Source organism: Myripristis murdjan, chromosome 17 (assembly GCF_902150065.1).
Source record: "Myripristis murdjan chromosome 17, fMyrMur1.1, whole genome shotgun sequence".
Lineage (NCBI taxonomy): Eukaryota > Metazoa > Chordata > Actinopteri > Holocentriformes > Holocentridae > Myripristis > Myripristis murdjan.
Genome location: NC_043996.1, coordinates 25,013,645 through 25,032,562, shown reverse-complemented (window position 1 = coordinate 25,032,562; position 18,918 = coordinate 25,013,645). Strand labels below are relative to the sequence as shown.

General features: G+C 42.7%; 2 protein-coding genes across 2 annotated transcripts; both read left to right on the top strand.

Moving 5' to 3' along the window:
- The first annotated feature begins 1,970 nt into the window (after positions 1 to 1,970).
- myadmb (myeloid associated differentiation marker b) lies at positions 1,971 to 10,539 on the top strand. Its single transcript, XM_030074482.1, has 2 exons — positions 1,971 to 2,094; positions 7,676 to 10,539. The coding sequence occupies exon 2, from the start codon at positions 7,806 to 7,808 to the stop codon at positions 8,685 to 8,687; it is 882 nt and encodes a 293-aa protein (XP_029930342.1). The 5' UTR covers positions 1,971 to 2,094; positions 7,676 to 7,805; the 3' UTR covers positions 8,688 to 10,539.
- Positions 10,540 to 11,664: 1,125 nt separating this feature from the next.
- Positions 11,665 to 18,873, top strand: ftr66 (finTRIM family, member 66). The gene is made up of 6 exons (XM_030073570.1): positions 11,665 to 12,284; positions 13,720 to 13,815; positions 14,609 to 14,842; positions 16,158 to 16,317; positions 16,480 to 16,539; positions 17,767 to 18,873. Exons 1-6 carry the CDS (start codon positions 11,694 to 11,696, stop codon positions 18,294 to 18,296), a joined length of 1,671 nt encoding a protein of 556 aa, XP_029929430.1. The 5' UTR covers positions 11,665 to 11,693; the 3' UTR covers positions 18,297 to 18,873.
- Positions 18,874 to 18,918: the final 45 nt, after the last annotated feature.

Here is an 18,918-nt window from a genome sequence, read left to right as displayed (position 1 = left end):
TAGGCTAGGCTATATAGCCTACATGATTGTATAGATAAGGAGAGTTAGCATGAAACCCCGAAACCAAGAACCAAGTGGCAGAACCCGACGCCCGGTACTGGGATTCAGGAACTAACCGACTTGATTCGACCTCTGAAGGAATCACCACTTCCCCCCAGTCTGAAAAACAGTGTGAATGTATATTAACCTAGGATGTGATATATAGATAATAAATAATAAATAAACAGTTAATGTGCTGGGTGATGTATAATACATACAGTAGCTACAGTAGAATAGAATAGAACAGAATAGAAAAGAATAGATGGGTAAAAGGGAATCCTGATGTCCCGTTTTATTGTATTATATTATGACTGTATTATAATATGTAGGCCTATTACATTATTAATGTTTTTCGACAGGTCTTTGTATCACTGAGTTCACAAGATAATCCAGGGCACACGTGTACGAAACGTGCGTGCCTCGAAATGTCAACTTCTGTTTGTTATTGTGCAAAAAAAAGTGTGGAATAGCCTAAATAAATTCAAAGTACAAGCGACAAGATAAAATCATGTGTATTTATCCAGCTGATGGGGTAAGTTTCTGTATTGAAAGGAAATAAAACTAATAGAATAGAATAGAATAGAATAGAATAGAATAGAATAGAATAGAACATTCTTCGTTCTCTCCCCCACACTCTCTCTCAACACACACACACACACACACACACACACACACACACACACACACACACATACACACACACACACACACACACACACACACACACACACACACACACACAATAGCAGCATTTACTATTGTGAAAGTGTGAAGTCTCGCGCGCTGCCCTATTATGGATTTTAATGAGGGACTGAGGCAAATTAAAACATCTTGTAGTTATCATAAGAATGCGCATGTGATATGAAATGGACACATTCTTCTCTCTGCCGCTTTCTCCCCCTCACGCACACATAGACTCTCTCTCTCTCTCTCTCTCTCTCTCTCTCTCTCTCTCTCTCTCTCTCTCTCTCTCTCTCTCTCTCTCTCTCTCTCTCACTTGGGATGCTCAGATTGTTTTTTTAACCCGGTCAGGAAACATACGTCACCCCTCACCCTGTAAATAAAAGCGCGGTTACTATGGGATGCGGCCGCCGTTTCTTAGCAACACACACAAATAATGTCGGAAATAAGTCAGACCGTGAGGCTGAAACATATCTGACATTTTTCGACTTCCTGACAGTAATCCCCCCCTGCTCAGAAAATAAAATAAAACCTAAGTAAACTATAAGGACGGCTCCAAAGTGATTAGAACAGTTTCAGTAGTGTTTCTCATCAGTACTGAGGATTATGTTAGCCCAGGTGTTTCCTGTTCACTCACAGTTTGCCCTATAGTGTCAGTGATTCAATGACAGAGAGATCGGATTTCGGATTTAAAATATAATAAAACTGAAAAAAAAATTGTGATGATCATAAAACATAAAATCCTGTATTTAACCACATTTAAATCACAACGAGGATAGGTTTCAAGTGATTCCTGGCCAAGAAAGGCATCTACATCATTAAAAAAAAAAAAAAAAAAGTCATTTAAAAACCAATGATATGGGCACATTTCTATTTCTTTCTTTCTTTTTTTTTTAATTTCCAAAGTGGGATGCATTGCTTAAACAAGCAGTTCACTCCAAGATGTTGGAGCAATATGCATCTTAAAAATCAGTTATAGCATTACATATTTTGTCATCCCCTTGATTGATATTGCGCTGCGCACTTATGTAAAGCTCCACAGGTGTTAAGTTCTATCCGAGAAATTAGGCTACTTTTTTCAGGCGGGTTTCTCCTCCATTACATCCCTGGTTACTTGTCATTTTAAAAAATAAAAAATAAGTGGGGAAAAGGGTGAAAAGTGGCCTGAGCCGGTGGAGGAGGGATGAGTAGGTGACGTGCAGCAGAGATGTGGATAACGGTGCAGACATTTGATGCCTAATTTGGTTTGCTGGGCGGGGAGCTACTCATGAGCCTAGTAAGTCCGAACAGGGAGCAGGAGCCTTGCATTCTACCATTTTCTACCACTGGAGACCCTGGGAGAACAAAGAATAGCAGCTTTCAAGACCCACAAAGGTAACCAAAGAAAAAAAAAATCTGGCAAAATCGTGCTGTGCGTAATTGCGTAAAAACAACCCGAGATAAGCTCTTCTGTTTAGGTTGATGCCGGGAAAAATGTGTTGTTTGGGGCAGCAACTTGTTGCAGCTTGCTTACCTGCATGCCTCTAGTGAGGGAGCAGAGCACAAAGCAGCAGCCAGAGTGAGCCTCAGTGCGGCTTTCTTTGCAGGATGGAGTTAATTTCGCCCCGTTTTTACACAGTGCACACTTTGTTTGACATGGTTTTGCAGTGACATCACTGTCTGAGTCTACATTTGAAATGAGTTTGGACAACCGCCCGCATAGCGACTCAGTCCAGTGTAAATGAAGACGGGGGGTCGCTTTAACAGGCTATTCCTATGATATTTGTATGTATTTAAAGCAACTTAATCGCACTTCATGGTATTTTCTATGGTATTTCAATAGGACTTTGTGTGTGTGCGTGTTTTTTTTTTTTTTTTTTTCCAACTTTTGCTGTGATATCTGGGTTATTCTAACATGATCATCGGAGGCTCAGTGGAGTTGTTTTTGTTTTTTTTTTTTTCCTCTCCAGTAGTTTGTAAGTGGATGTGTGTTGCGGTGGGAGCAGGGCGCGGCATGAGGCACACCCACCTCTGCTGTCAATGAATGAAGCATGAACCTCTGCCGGACGGGAGCGCAGCTGTCACCCAGACAGGACGCGCTTTATCAGGACCTTCATGCTCTCTGTGCTGCTCATTAACTCGGCTGACTGCTGCGTGAACTTGTGATAAACTGCGGTGAACATGCATGGATTTTTGTTGTAGCTACAGGCTGAATGTCGACCTAAACTGGAGCAGAAATGACTCAGAGGGCAGCACTGATAAGCATTGGAGCATATGACAAATTTCCCACTGCCTTAACAACACCCTCATGGTTCGGCATTTACATGCGTGTAGATAAGAGCTTAGACCGATGTGCGCCAGTATTGGGCCGATACTAGACTGTTATATCAGATATACTATAGCCTGTTATTAAATATCAGAAATGTCCTCCCTGACTTCAGCTCGACTACATTAACAGTCTGAAAAACCTGCCATGAAATGATTTTATTTTTAACATGCATCTTTTAAATGGTCCAATGATATGTCTTTGAGTTTTCTCTGCTGTTGAATAGGTGTGGTGGGCCGCCCTGCCTCTAAGAGATGGGCTAGTCTTTATCCTAAAGGAGTGCCACAAGTCTTGTTTTCACTGGAGAAATTTAGTGTCCCCGCCTGCACTGTTTCAGAGAACAAAATCTACACGGAAAAATAGATTGATAGATAGATAAAACTTTATTCACCCCCAAAGGGAAATTCAGATATCCAGTAGCTCATCAGAACATAAAAACAACATCCACACTTCCACTGGAAAACCTGTGATAACATTTGTTTTTCTCCATGTCAAGGTCTAACGAGTTTCCCCTGCCACTGAATAGGTGTGGTGGGTCATCCTGCCTTACATTTACCCTTAAGTAGTGTGCAGTTGAAATAACATTTTTTTGTACCATAATTGAATGTATGTATGCATCACTGAAGCTATACATCATGCTTATACTGAGTGAAATATTCAAACACAAGATGACATTTTTTATGGCTCCACCATTACATCAAGCAGAAAGTAGACTTGCCTAAATGTGATCTCCTACACATTTCCCTGTAATTCAGCAGGATATATTTGATATCTTAAAAAAAAAAAAAAAAAAAAAAAACTTGGGATCTCCCCTACAATTTAAAATGAATTTCTGTGAGTTTGAACAAAGCTCAGCTGAGCAGCAGTGGTAACCCATCTGTGAGAGTGACGGAGCTGAGGAGGATGACGAGGTAGTGCTGATTCAAAAGGAATTTAATTAATTTGGTTTTCAGTGAAGAGGTTTAGTGTCCCGTGATGGTCTGAGTGTTGTTTCAGGGGCTTTTCCTTCACAAAAAAAAAAAAAAAAAAAAAAAAAAAAATCTAGGAGGAAATGCTGACTACTTTGTTGGTCAGATATAAAGATATTGATTGTCAGCCTCTCTCCCTCCCTCTTCCCATGCATCAGTGTGGGATTCTGGGACGGTTCACCGACAGAGCCTGTCTTGTGTCTCAGCCCATGGATGCCCCCTTAAGTGGATTATGGGTGAAATCGAGTTACTGATGTTGTGTCATGACAACCAAACAAGCAGCACACATGACCTCTCGGCCTGAGACAAACGCTCTTGCCTAAGCATCTCAGCCTAAAGCCATCTATGTGTCTCTCTCTCTCTCTCTCTGTGTGTGTGTGTGTGTGTGTGTGTGTGTGTGTGTGTGTGCTTCTCTGCGTTGGTATCTGTTTAGATCTGTGTATGTGTTCCGTTGCTAATGTGAAAAGTGACTGTGCAAAAGAGCATGCTGCTGTCACATCCTGTTTGCTGTCCTGTCGCAGGCCGACGTGTGAACCTATTTTAGTGGCTCCTCTCCTTGAGGGAAGTGGCCCCTGTTTGTGCGATACTGTCGTGTTTTCCATGCTGCTCTGCGAAAACGCCACTTTCCACACCGCCACTCTCATTTTTCTCTCTGCCATTTTCCTCTCCCATTTCTCTTTCTTTTCTTTTTTTTTCCTGACTTGATTCCATAAGCAGCGGGTAATGGCGGGAGCGGGGATTGATTTTTCCATTACGGCCCTCCCATATACGTTTATTTTGAGTGGTGTACATGAAATATAATTGGTACCCTTCCTTTAAAGCTGGAGTGGGAGTATTGAGCTGGGATGGAGAGCGGGAGGTAGAGAGAGAGAGAGAGAGATGGGGGGGAGGGGTGAGTGGAGGTGGAAAAGTGAGGGAGTAGCCACTACGGAGGGAAAGAAGGGAAGGAAAGGAAAGAACTTGGCAAATATGACAAAGTTACCAGTTGTTCAGCAGCCGCCAGACTGCAGCACATCTGGAATACATCAACAAGTTGGAAAATCTTACAAGAAAGAAAAGGGGAAGGGAGGGAGGTGGGGCGGGGCGGGGAGGAGAGGGGGTGTCGGGGGTGAGAGGGGGGCAGAGGAGAAGTAAGATGTGAGGGAGGGGCGGTGCGAGAGGTGACTCACTCCTCGGCTATTCCACTCCATCACTGTGTTGAAACTATGTGTCCTTCTGCGGCTGAGGCACAGGGCTTCCCCCGTATTATTCCGCCCTCCCTTTTTTTCCTCCCTTCCACTCCTCCCCCCTCTCGCCTTCTCAGCTTCAGCTTAGTCACTCTGCAAGTGCTGGGTTTTCGACTTTGTGCACGTGTCTCTCTCTGTCTGTTCACCCCTCCATCTCTCGCTGTCTTCATCCCTCTCTTTGCTCCATGTTCGGCCCCGTCCCCTCCCTGCTTACCCTGCCTCCCCTCATCCCATTGGGTTCCTTGGTGTTTAGTAATGCTAATGTAAACAGGCGTTTTCACCTTGTTTATAACTGTCCTCCTATGTAAACTGGGACCGGGGACTGCAGCATTTGTGGAGCCATGTGGGTGGGGAGGGATGTAAGGTGGAGTGGGGAGTGTGGTCAGACTGTCTCTCTGCACTGTAAAAACCTCCATCTTAACATGTCAATTCAACACAATCCACACTTAAAAACTGTTTTTTTTTTTTTTTTTTTTATTGCAGCCAACGATGTCAAAATAACTTTACTAATCTCAAGTGCAGGTTCACTCGATCCAAGCCTCTTCTTGAATCAAGTAACAAACTTTTGGTGTTGGTCGTGTGATCTGCCCTGTCTTAGTGCTTTCTGGAATGCTACTCCCTGGAAACCGTAAAAGTTACTATGCAAAGCTGCCGGGGAATAATTGAAGGGAAGACTCTCTAGGGAAAAAAAATGCAATAACCACATAATTTGATGGCTGAGTGTACATGGTTCTCATCGTCGGCCTGACTCACTGATGGATTATTGTGTTTAATCCACATTTTTTTTGTTGGTTGCGTCTAAACAGCTCTTACCTCAGTGAACCTTCGGCGATCCATCCATCTTTACACAAGTGACACTGCACTGAAAACATGTGGCCTTATTTTAGTCTAAGGATGGGATTTTAAAGCTTTATTTTTGGGGCTCATTGTGGTTGTTTGGCGGTGCGCTATAACAAGAACCAAAAACCTGAAAACACACCCCATTCACTCTCCTCTTTCACTATACTGTTTGTTTTTGCCTCCATAATTGCATGAACCTTTTTTTTTTTTTTTTGTACTGTAACCTTGAGTTCTCCAAATGTAGACAACACAGCATCACGCTCTAGTGTAGCTACACGGCATGTTGATAATGTCTCAGCCAGCCTGTCTACACAAAAGGTAAATATCAGGATTTGTTGTCAGGCTCTCAGAATAAAAGAACAAGAGCCTCACTTGAGACTGTTTGCGCCGATATTGAGAAAACACACATGGAGAAATTCGTCGTAACAGAGGAAGAGATACCATTTCTCCAATAACAATAGCCTCGATAAATCAAACATGTGTTTTGATTAAAGGATGTGACTCATTTTTTCGAAACAAAAAAAAAAAAATCCTCTTGCTATCACTATCACTGTGTGTATCCCTCAAGGTAAAATCCAGAGCACACCATGAGAGGTGTTGAAAATCATTATGCAAAATGAGCAAAATCTAACTGAAACCAAAGAGGGCGAACAATTTGAGGAAAGGCGGGTACACTAAAAACTAAATGACAGCACTTCATCATAAAATGAGTCTTGGCATACACTGAAGGTCACAGACTGATGATGTGTAATGGTGAAAGTTTCAGAAAGTTTTGTCTCTATGACTCCACTGAAGACATTATTGTGGATATTTTTGTCAGAGTGTGCATGAAGGCACTGGGCGTGGATGGTTGGACCGAGGGTGGAGGGTCCCGGTCAGAGTATGATGACAGACACACTGTGGGGTTGGTGGCACCACGCCTGTGTAAAAGGATGTGTGTATGGAGGAATGTCAGGGTGACACAGAGCGCTGCGTATAAACGCTGTTGACAGACAAGACTCAAGTCTGACACAAAGCAGAAAGCAGAGGCGGTGTAGAGATGTGCGCATGAGGTCGACCAGTCAATCAGCGTGCCATGATCGAGATTTATGGCACTTGCATTTATTAATTTCTCAATCTCAAATTGTTTTCTTCATTGTTTCCTTTGTTTTTTCAGTCATTTGTAAAAGCACAATAGCAGCATTGTGTGTGTGTGTGTGTGTGTGTTCCACCAAATGCCATGTAGGCCCACAGAGCCTGTTTGAGCAGAGCTGCGAGATGTTGCCCTCATCTGGTCACATCTCGATGCTACTCCTACAAGTGCAAAATGAGGACACGGGCGAATTTTAATGCTGGAATGATTAACGCTCTTGAAAATATTCAAACCAAGACACTGCTGTTATAGGGTTGCACCATTACATTACACATTACATTACATATTTAGATGCTTGTTCGTCATTTAGTGTTTAGTATTTGTTAGTTATCTCCACTAGAATTTAAATGAAGTTCTGTGGGCTTGAGCAAAGTTTGGCTGTTAAGCCTGCATTTGAAATGACAAACCCACAAATAGGACTGGCGAGGTTGAAGAATATCTAATGTTTTGCTGACCAATTCTCTCTGTTATCTGTTTTTTTTAGAGTTCCTTCTGTATGAGCAGCTGATGGTAACAATCAGAGGAAAACATCTACACAAGAGGAAATAAAGAGGAGAGTATTCAGCAATTCCAGATTCTCTTCATCAGCTCAGCGTCCGACTACATCTCCCATCATGCCTGTCGTCCTCCACTCCAGCCCTCTCCTATGGACACGGTTGGCGGCTCTGGTCTTCTCCTGCGTGGCCTTCTCTGTGGCCGTGCATGGTGGCAGGCTCTACCAGGGCACCGGCGACTGGTGCATCTTCTGCTGGGCCTTCAGCTTCGCCGGCACTCTGCTCGTCCTCCTGGTGGAGCTGTTCGGCCTCCAGGCCCGAGCCCCCGTCTCCTGGAAGAACTTCCCCATCACCTTCGCCTGCTACGCCGCCCTCCTTTGCCTGTCCGCCTCCATCATCTTCCCCCTCTACTTCCTCAAGGGCTCAATGAGCCACAACGAGGTCCATGATTACCGCGTTGTGTCCACCGTCTTCTCCTGCCTGGCCACCATCGCCTACATCAGCGAGGTGAGCATCAGCAAGGCTCGTCCCGGTGAGGTGGCCGGCTACATGGCCACGGCCCCCGGCTTGCTGAAGGTCTGTGAGACCTTCCTGGCCTGCATCATCTTCGTCTTCATCAGCGACCCCGTAGTCTACGACCGCCATGAAGCGCTCAAGTACTGCATGGCCGTCTACTGCATCTGCTTCATCCTGTCAGCAGCCATCATTGTGCTCTGCGTAGGAGAAGGCACCGGCTGCCTTCCCTTCCCGTTCGCACGCTTCCTCTCCGCCTACGCCCTGTTGGCTGTGGTCCTCTACCTATCAGCAACCATCATCTGGCCCATCTTCAACTTCGACCCCAAGAACGGAGGAACAAAACAGAGGCCCTACAGCTGCGGCAACTCGCCGGGGCTGTGCACGTGGGATAAGCTTGTGGCGGTGGCTGTGCTCACCGGCGTTAACTTCATCCTCTACCTGGCCGACCTCATCTATTCTGCACGTCTGGTATTTGTCAGTGCTTGAGGTGCAGAGATCTATCTATGATCCATAAATAAGAAAGGAGGGGTAATAGAGAGAGAAATTTCGGGAGAATAGATTTGAGTGGTTGAGGTCGGCGGCTGTGTTTATATGTACAACAATATTCCTTTAAAGAGGGATGAAACGTAAGCAGAAAATCTAGATTTTGCTGTCATCTAATGGTTGACATTTGTGCTTCACTGCAGTGATGTAACTGTGCCTCGTTTATTAAGCATCGGTCAGAAATGCAACACAGCACACTTTTGACCACATCTAACATTGATGTTAGGTATGGGCAAAAGTGTGGCTTATGCTTTCAACCTGATGGAGGCCAGTGCAACAATGCTTTTCTACTATAGAAGATTTCTGGTTTCATTATCCTTTACAGGTGCACCATACAAAATTGAGGGTTGATTGAATTAAGGACAATTTAGATTCAACTGACAAAAACGTCAAAAATGCAAGAAATTTGGTTTGATTGTGGCTTTTATCACATGAGTCTAAATGGTCCTCACTTTAATTGATTGCATGTAGTGCACCTTTAAAGGCTTTGGTTTTTCTGCCAATGAGTTGGACCCGGATAAACTCATATCTCAATCACGAGGAACCTAGATTTGATTGCTGGTATGTACCAGTATTATCTAGGACACGGAGATGCCTTGTGATGTTTACCATTGGTTTTCCAGATTAGTGCAAACTTGGTGTCAATTGTAGTGATCAAAATGTGATTTTTTTTCATGCATACAGGCATGAATATATATATTTATCTGGATATGAGTATAATTACTGACAGCATATCCTGACAAAGGCCTTAACCAGGATACACCATAACATCCAGAATACTGTGTGCATGTAAACACAGCCAGAGATGAGGAATGAAGAAGAAACCAAAGCAAATGGCGGCTTACTGTTTTTACTGTTTAATTTTTTGCATAATATATATGCCAATGTTCTGCCTTAAGTCTGTTTTCAATTTTGATTTCAGCCATAAAGAGACTGCCAAGCAGTATTTTCTGTTATTCAGTGCCAAAGGAGAAAACGTAGAAAACATACATACTGAAGTCATTCTGAATTTCACTCGTGTGCAGCCAAGATGAATTTAAATGTTACGGAGGAAAGACTGTGTTGGCGTACGAACAGATGTCCAAGAGTCCAAAGAAAGATGAATTTCTGTTTTGTTTTGTTTTTATTATAACCAAACAAATCTCTTATTTCAATTTGAATTGATGTGATAAATTCCAATTGGGGTTTCCTTTCAGTGCACAGTGCTGAAGACGTTTTAATTGATCCAGTTGTATAATTCATCAATTGTATGATTTGTCTGATGATTTTTTAAAATTTTTATACAGCTCCAGTGTTTCAAGACTTGAATTAGTATACAGAAATAGTTTACATGATGTAAAGAGGAATGCCAGGCTAGCTTTTTGCTCATGTTATGATATTGTATGTATATCTACAAGCTACAATCAATGACAAGAGTATATATGTGTCAAGAACATATGCAAGATTGTGGATTTTAAGAAAAGACAATTTCAGTTTAATGTACACCTACTAGTTAGTATTTTATATATGTTTCAGATCTGTGTAGTATGTGCCTTCAAGTATCAAAGCACCTATCAGTATGTATCTCACACCACTAAGCTAAAATGTAATCGGGCCCATTGGTTTTGTACTGCTGTAAACAAAAACAATCCTCTGAGAAAGAGATATGAAAAAGATGCTTCTCTTTTTCTTGATGTTAGTGGTACATTCTTTAACTTTTTTTTTATATTCCACTGTTGGTGTTTTAAGTGTGCGTACCACATCTGTGTTGTAGGAAAATGTAATCCAGTGTTTCAATAAAACCACATGGTAAAGAGTTGTGTGTTCTGTTGCTGTATTGTCACATTTGGGTTAAAGGTCCCATATAAGAATAGAATTGAATACAATACAACAGAAGAACTTCATTGTCCATGAGTGGAAATTTGTTTTTAGCAGCACATGGTATAAATACACATACAAGGCAGCCAAAAAGACACAAAACAGGCATCAAAGGTCACCACAAGAAAAAACATAAAAGTGTGAATAAGTCACGTAAAGTGCATGAGGAACCCATGTAAAATAGCATCAAATCAGTGTCAAGGTCTTTATGTAATGAATTACATATTTTTACATATTTCCTATAGAAATATGTAAAATGCCAATGCCATATGTAAAATGGTCAAATGCCACAATCATGTGACCTGGCATGTAGAGTGATCTTTGCTGATTGGCTGGGTGAAGACCAAATGATTATTGAACTAACTGAGACAGGGGATGGGCGTGATATGTAAAATTTTTGAAATTACCAAAAATAGTCACTTGCCTGATAAAGGGTTAAGGTGATTGGATGTTTTTTTTATTTGTACCGAACTGATTTAAAATAGTGAGATTACAGCCCCAACCTAGAAGAACTCATTTTTAATTTTCTTTTTCCTCAGTGCATTTAGTTTGGTTCAAATACTTGGAGTGGATAATGGTGACTTGTCAAAATTGTGAAGGCAGAAAGTTCTACAAGCTTTAAGTAAAAAACAAAACAAAACAAAACATTAAGGTAAAATATTTCATAGGTAAATGTATTTTAGTTGAAAGTAATAAAATTTTAATGGTAATACACTTTTTATCGAATGAATTGTCATAGTGCTGGACCCTGATTGAACAAAAGCAGCACATTTTTTAGTTTCCACAGGGCTGATCTGCTGATTGCAGACTTCCAGAAGTGGTGCCTGTCAGTTTCAGGCCCTTTGTCTTCATCCAATGTGTATTATCATATTCAGTTGAAATGCAAAAAAATAATTATCTCTCTGCTCTGCTGGTTTAATAGATACACACACACAGTCACTGAAACACACATGCACAGAGAACGCACACTCAGGCTCACCATCTGGGAGGTGTGGCTGCAGGTGTCTGCTTTGTATAATGAAGTCATCTCTGTGATATTTCACTGCCTGTGTGAGGCTGAGGGGAGCAGTCCTGCAGTCTCTCTGGCCCACGATGGCCAACACAGCAGCCCCGCTGGACAGGGACCAGTTCTGCTGTCCCATCTGCCTGGACACCCTCAGAGACCCCGTGGCCATTCCCTGCGGCCACAGCTACTGCATGACCTGCATCAGCGACTACTGGGGTGAAGATGATTCCTCCAAGATGAGCAGCTGCCCCCAGTGCAGACAGGCCTTCAACCCCAGACCCATCCTGAGGAGAAACACCATCCTGGCCGAGATGGTGGAGAAACTATCCGAGGTATCTGTCCAGGAGTCGCCTGCGTACCATGCCTCCGTGGGCCCCGGGGATGTTGCGTGCGATCTGTGCCCGGCGGGGGCGTCCAGAGCTGTGAGGTCGTGTCTGGTGTGTCTGGCGTCTTACTGCAAAGCCCATCTGAGATCCCACAGTGAGGTCCCGGCCTTCAGCAAGCATGTGCTGGTGGAAGCCACCATGCAGCTGCAGGAGAGGGTTTGTCCCCGTCACGAGAAGCTGCTGGAGATGTACTGCCGCAGCGACCAGCAGTGTGTGTGTCTGCTGTGTGTGATGGACGAGCACAGGGGGCACGACACTGTCTCTGCTGCTGCCGAGAGGGCCGACAGACAGGTAGGACGTCCAGGTCTGTTTGACCCCATGAGCTTGACTGACTGCCTGAGTGGTGGATCATTTATCATTAAAGATGCACAATGCAAAAGTGCAGAGGTTCAGTTCAAGTGAGGACCTTTTAGACCCAGCAGACAAAAAATGTGGAATTTTGATTCTACATGGTTCTGATTGTCAGCTTGACCAATACAAGCCATATATCATGCTTATTTCATATTTCTTGCCAGTGGAGTCCTGACAGTTTTCCTTTATTCAACCCTTTTTTGCTGGTAGGGCGCCTTTAAAAGTTGAGTGAATCAGTGTAGTCATCTATTTTCTTTTTCTTTTCTTCTTTTTTCATTACAAAAATCGGACTCAAAAATGGATCGTAATGCATTAATTTCAAGAAGCAGCAGAGAAATATCACCAAGGTTTTGGCTAAATGTTTCCTGTGTGTGTCAAGGCCTGCAGGAAGCGAAATAATTTATTGGCTGTGACGCCTTGATTTTTTCATTTACTTTTATTTAATGGTCCAGCACCAAGTGAAAGAGGTTGTGCAAAGACTTTAACAGAAACTGAATAAGTAAAAGCAGCAAAACGGTCACCTGATATTCGGCCTGAGCAGCTCCACGGGACAATTAAGGTGTTAGTGCCTTGCTTCAGGAAACTGCTTTTGGAGGAGAGTTCATTTTCAGAGGGTTTGAGGGCGTAATCCAACAACTTTCCGCTTTTCAAACCTTTAGGCCACCATTATCCTAAAAGGAAATGTCAGGGGAAAACACTACTATCCCCATGTTGAATGTGGAAAACCCAAACACCACATCAGGCGGCACGGCTTCACCTATAAAAATATTTCCCTGATATTTATCAGAGTTGGTGCCATTAAAATGTAATGGTTAGCTGTGGCTTCATACCAGAAAGACTGATTTCCCTTTCAGTATTCAAATGTCAGCAGCTGCCCATCTGTCTTTGAGTCCGCAAGATGATATCAATCTTCAAATTTGTTTTTCAACATGAGATGGTGTGCGCGTATATCCTGAAACTGCCATAGCCTTTGAACGGACTGTTTGTTTGAATGACATCCAAGTTTCCATATGCAAAGCAACTTCCTTCTTTTGAAACCAATCCGACATAATGTATGCGCTCTTTTTTTGTGGGGATAAGTCACAGTGAGAGGCATTTGAAGTCTTTTGGATGGGGAGTGTTTTGCAGACTAAACACAAATTCAACTTTCGTCACCACAAGATCTGATAATATAGAAAAGGGAGTCAACCAGAAAAGGATAAGATGTCAGAACGGTCCACTAATCACTCCATTGTGTCTATACATATATGTGTGGGCATGTGTATATGTGTGTTAATGTGTGTGACTGCACGTGCATGTTTGAATGCGTGAATGCAACATACTGTATGCACGACCATTGTAAACTGTGTCTTTCTTTGTGCATGTTTGTGGCCAGAGGCAGCTGGTGAGGATGAGGAGGAGCTCCAGGCAGAAGATCCAGGCCAAAGAGAAGGAGTTGGTGGAGCTGAGGCGGATTCTGGAGTCCCTGAAGGTGATTCACGGCTCTGACCTTCAACATTGGAAAGTCAGATATGAGTATGACTCTGAAATTCCACTAAACGACATTATAATCCTCCATTTATCTGAGGGAAGATGTGCTCTTTTTCAACAACAACCTGCTTTACACTCATTTGGCTGAGCACTTCTCACACGTAGGAGCTTCCCACTGATCAAATCTAATGGAGTCTAATGAATCTAAGGGAAGTGCAGGGTTAAATGCCTTGCTCAAGGGCATCAGAGTAGTATAAGGAGGGGAGACCTTATTCACTTCTCCCACAGAGATTTCATCAGAGTCTCTTCCCTCTTATGTTTTTTTTTTTTTTTTTTTTTTTTTAATTCAATTTAATTTTATTATTTTTTATGGCCAAAGTTGAGCACCGCTTGGTAGTTTTGGTCCACCCTGAAACTTAAAATATTACTTAATTTGCTTCATTTGCTCACTTAATTATTTCTATCATGGATTCAAAAGAGCCATGAAAATTAAAATTGATTTTTGATGGAATGGATAAGAGAGAGGGGTTTTATTCCAAACCTAAATATCCATTTTGGAGATGAAAATGTATTTGCTGCTCATCTTTCAATATTTAAAAATCCATTGCTATGTTAATATGTTATTAATAGTGATTTAAAAATACATAATGACCTAAATCCTGTTCACTAGTGAGTTTTATCGTCATGCCTATCATTTTGTGTCAAAAAAATGTCCAAATGATGGGCATCTCATCAGGATAAATCCTCTCCAGAGCACACTTAGTTGGTCACGTCTCTCTCTGGATGTGGTGCAGCTCTCAGCCCAGGCGGCGGTGGAGGACAGCGAGAGGATCTTCACCGAGCTCCTCCAGTCCATCGAGACGAGGCGCAGGGAGGTGAGGGAGCTGATCAGAGGCCAGGAGGAGACGGCCGTCAGCCAGACTCGGCAGCTGCTGGACAAACTGGGGCAGGAGCTGGAGAGGCTGAGGAGGAGGGACGCCGAGCTGGAGAGGCTCTGCAGCACCGACGACCACATCTACTTCCTCCAGGTCGCTGCCTCCCCATGTAGAGTCTCTGATCAGCAAAATCACCTCTTTAACACACCGCCTCCTAGATCCTTCTGAAGGAAATTATGAAAATATATAAAAATGAAGCAGTATATAATCATGCCAGATTTATTGTATGGTACGTTTTAGACACAACTAGGCAAGAATTTGGCTGTACGGGACAGAAGTTTTCAAACACTGATTATTTATACAGTTAAAAAGCGGTGATGTATTCCCACCGTGAGAACAGAATCCAACACTGTTTTGATGATACAGTTCTGCTGCTATGGTGATTTGCCTAGTTCCCTGTTCTACATTTTTGGCAAACATCTTTATTGTCCAGCGAGCACTTTCCGAATGTGTGCAATTATTAACTCTCATGTAGCTCTGATGTGTTATTATTGATTTATAGGGAAATGAAAGTGTAGCTCTTTTTGCTGCTATTGATTTCCTTTGCGGATAATTCTGGCCACATTGAAGGTTAAGCCTGTTTCCCAGCATGCCCGCATGGCCTCCCCTGTTATCAGATAAAAATGTCATCATATCCTTACCTTCATTTGAATCCAAACAAAATGATAACCAAATTTGTGAGATGCAAACAAGGTATGGCAATGTGTGCATCGACCAACATTTGCAAGGTCTAACCTCAGCAAGCAATGTAAAACATTATTAATTATGGATGAGAAGTAGGTTAAATATTTCTGAATTTTAAAATGATTTACCAATCTTCACCTATGGAACCAGATGTTCTTCAACACACACACACACACACACACACAATAATATTTGCAATACAATCTTAGTTCATTGTGTTTATTGAAACATTTCATTAAAGAGATTTAACCTAGCAATAGTTTTCCTGATTTGTTTCTTTTTTCATGGTAACTTTCAGATTTAAATACTGAATATTGGCACGAAATGCTAAATATCGGCTACTTTAAGCTTCAGTTACAGTAAAAAAAAAAAAAAAAAAATTGAAGTCAGATTTGCCTCTGAGAGAAAACTCATATCGGTGGAAGCCGACTTTGGGCCATGGGTTGTCCAGCACAGAGGTTACTCACCAGATTGTATAATATCAGCATGACTCATGAGGCTGCAATGTTCCCTCCGGCCCTGAGCTGTCCAGGCCTGTGTCATGGAAGAGTTTGCAGATTTTCATTCTAACGCTTCAACTTTTTCACTTTTACAAGACATTCACACACTGTGAACAGCTGCTCCCTTTCTGGTTGAAATCAGTGAAAACAGGTGTGGACACGTGTGGAGTAGATGCTGTACTGGTGCTATGTGTTATTCCTTTTTTTTTGTCTTTTCTCAACAGAACTGTCAGTCTGTCTCCCAGAAGACGGAGCTCACCGAGTCCCTGAGCGTCACGGTGGTTCCCCTGCTGGATTTTGGCAAGGTGCAGTCCTCTGTGTCTGCTCTTCAGAGGAGACTGGAGGATTTATTCAAGGGAGAACTGCCCAAGATATCTCGAGCAGGTGGGAACAACAGCTGGTGCACAAAAGCTATGCTGAAAAAAAAAAACAACCTCTGATTATTGTGCTGATATGCCGACTTAACTAAAACTTTCTTTTGTTGATACATGCAGATAAAATGCTGTGACATTATTGCTAAACAGTGTCATGCTTCTTCCCTCACAGCAAACACGGTGAAGCTCCTGGAGTGTCCAGAGCCCAGAGTCAGACCTGAGTTTTTGTACTGTAAGTTGAAACAGAAACCTCGGCTCACACTGTTATAGAAGCTCCAGGGATTAATCTTAATGACTGAGAACATCACACACACAGTGGGCTAGCTCTGTGTTACCAGCCCAAGGGTTGGGGTGAATTCAACATTAATAAAAAATCAAACCTTACAATAAATCATCTTAAACCAGTTGGGGGGTTTGATTCTTGCCTGGACCACCAATGAGTCGAAAAAACGATTTGTAATTTAACTGTAAATTTACTCTCTCATACTCACTTTTACACCATATAGACTATTTTCATTAGTTGCACAATTTTAAATATTATTTTTGCAATGTGCCAGGTGGAAAGGGCGGCTCACCTTGTGTTCCGTCACGGCTCCTTGTTAATGGAGCAAATCTGGCCGTGTTTTTCTTGAATCGAGTCATTTAAAATCTGAAATTTTAATGTTGAGCACACAGTAAAAATCCCCAGTTTAGCATAACATTGGTCAGAAAAATTGTTTTTCTTCACACAAGGTAAAAAAAAAAAAAAAAAAAAAATCTGTCAGGCAGATGAGATAATCCCACTTGTTTCCAATGCAGTTTTACCTGTTTATTTCTCAAAGTATACAGTCAAGGTGGATCAGCCCACTAATATCAAGAAAATGGCACTTAATTCAAGAAAATTCTGGAAACAAGTTGATTACCATTGGAAACAAATGGTATGATCATACAGGCAGACTTTTTTTGCCTTATTTACAAAAAAATAACATTTTAAGACTGACTGTGAAACAAAATGACTTGTTAAAATGGAGTTGTTGTTTTTTGCAGTGCAGTTGTAAGACTTAATATTTTGTTGTTATCTTCATAAATTAGATATAAGAACCCATTTTTAGCTAAAAAGTCACTTTTCAGGTTGTGATGATTGTGTCAACTGAGAGTGAAGTGGGAAAATGCAGATTAGAGCAAACGTGGGCAACCTGCTCTTTCTATGAAACAGACTGAGCAGGTGAGTCCAGTCCACTCTTTATGATTTTCACTGATCAAATCCACTTCAGTCTTAAAGAGGTGGTGTAGATTAAGGTGAGGCGACTCATTTAAGAGAGTTCCTTTGGCAATCAAGACATGGATCATGCACAATGGGGTGCAACTCACCACAAGGAAGGAACTCATCTGTTCTGCGCATGCTATTTATACACCCCTGTTTACATTATCTGTCAGCATATTTTTCTCCTCTCCTCCCTCCCTCTGTTTCCCTCTCCAGATTCCCTCCAGCTCTCCGTGGATCCCAGGACGGCCCACAGGGACCTCAGCGTGTCCCAGGACTTGAGGGCAGTGAAGGTCCGGGGCAGGGAGCACTCCGGTGCGGACCACCCCGGCAGGTTTGACTACTGGTGCCAGGTGCTGTGCCACCAAGCCCTGTCCGATCGCTGCTACTGGGAGGCCGAGTGCAGCGGGGGAGGGGTCAACATCGCAGTGGCCTATAAATCCATGTCCAGGAAAGGAGATGGCAACGACGCCCACTTCGGACACAATGACAAGTCGTGGAGCTTGTTTTGTTCGAAGAAGGGTTGCACCTTCTGGCATGGGAATGTGGCGACTAGAATATCCACCCCAGCCACGGGGAGGATAGGAGTGTACCTGGATCACAAGGCGGGGACTCTGTCGTTTCACAGCGTGTCTGACACCATGACACTGCTGCACAGAGCCCAGGCCAGGTTCACTGAGCCGGTGTACCCTGGGTTTGAGTTCATGTGTTTTGGAGTGTCTGTAACACTGTGCCAGGTTGAATAGCAGAGCTGGGTCGATTCAGGTGAAGGCGTGTGTCTGTGTGAGCCTGACTGTGGTCTTGCTTTATGACTTTAACCTGATTTTGAAATGTTTGTGTATGGAAAATTTGATTCAAATGTCTTTTGTGGTTGATGCGTGTACATACAGAGTGTGTAATGGAGTAATAACATTCATCTTTTCATCATTATAAACACATTGTGCTGAAAAAATGATGTAGTTGGAGGGACCCCTGCAGCGAGAATGCTTTCATTGCCCCAGAAATATTTCTCTCGCTTTGCTCTCTTTGCCGTTTTTCCTTGAGAGGGTCCAGAGTTTACGACCTCTGCCTCTTAAACCTTAAATGTCCCCACTGGCACGGGACTGACTCTTCTGCCATGGCTCTGTCTGTTTTACAGTCTCTCCCGCTAAGCCCTCCTGCTGTTGTAAAGGGGAAAAAAGCCCTTACGGGGAGTGGCCTTCCTACTCTCCTTAAAAAACAAAATTAATTCTTGGCCTTCCCACTCTGACCCATAAAGCGAACAAAGAGTGCAAGTCATCGGTCTTACAATAGCTTGATACAATCTCAAATGAAAGAGGCCATAGAGAGTCTTTCCACTCTTGAAGTAGATGTGTACAGAGGAGATTC

What these genes read in the sequence shown, in the direction of transcription:
- myadmb (XM_030074482.1), top strand. Translation starts at nt 7,806, where the DNA reads ATGCCTGTCGTCCTCCACTCCAGCCCTCTCCTATGGACACGGTTGGCG.
- ftr66 (XM_030073570.1), top strand. Translation starts at nt 11,694, where the DNA reads ATGGCCAACACAGCAGCCCCGCTGGACAGGGACCAGTTCTGCTGTCCC. An exon ending in CCGAGAGGGCCGACAGACAG is followed by an intron (nt 12,285 to 13,719) that starts GTAGGACGTCCA and finishes GTTTGTGGCCAG; the next exon opens with AGGCAGCTGGTGAGGATGAG. An exon ending in CAGACCTGAGTTTTTGTACT is followed by an intron (nt 16,540 to 17,766) that starts GTAAGTTGAAAC and finishes TTCCCTCTCCAG; the next exon opens with ATTCCCTCCAGCTCTCCGTG.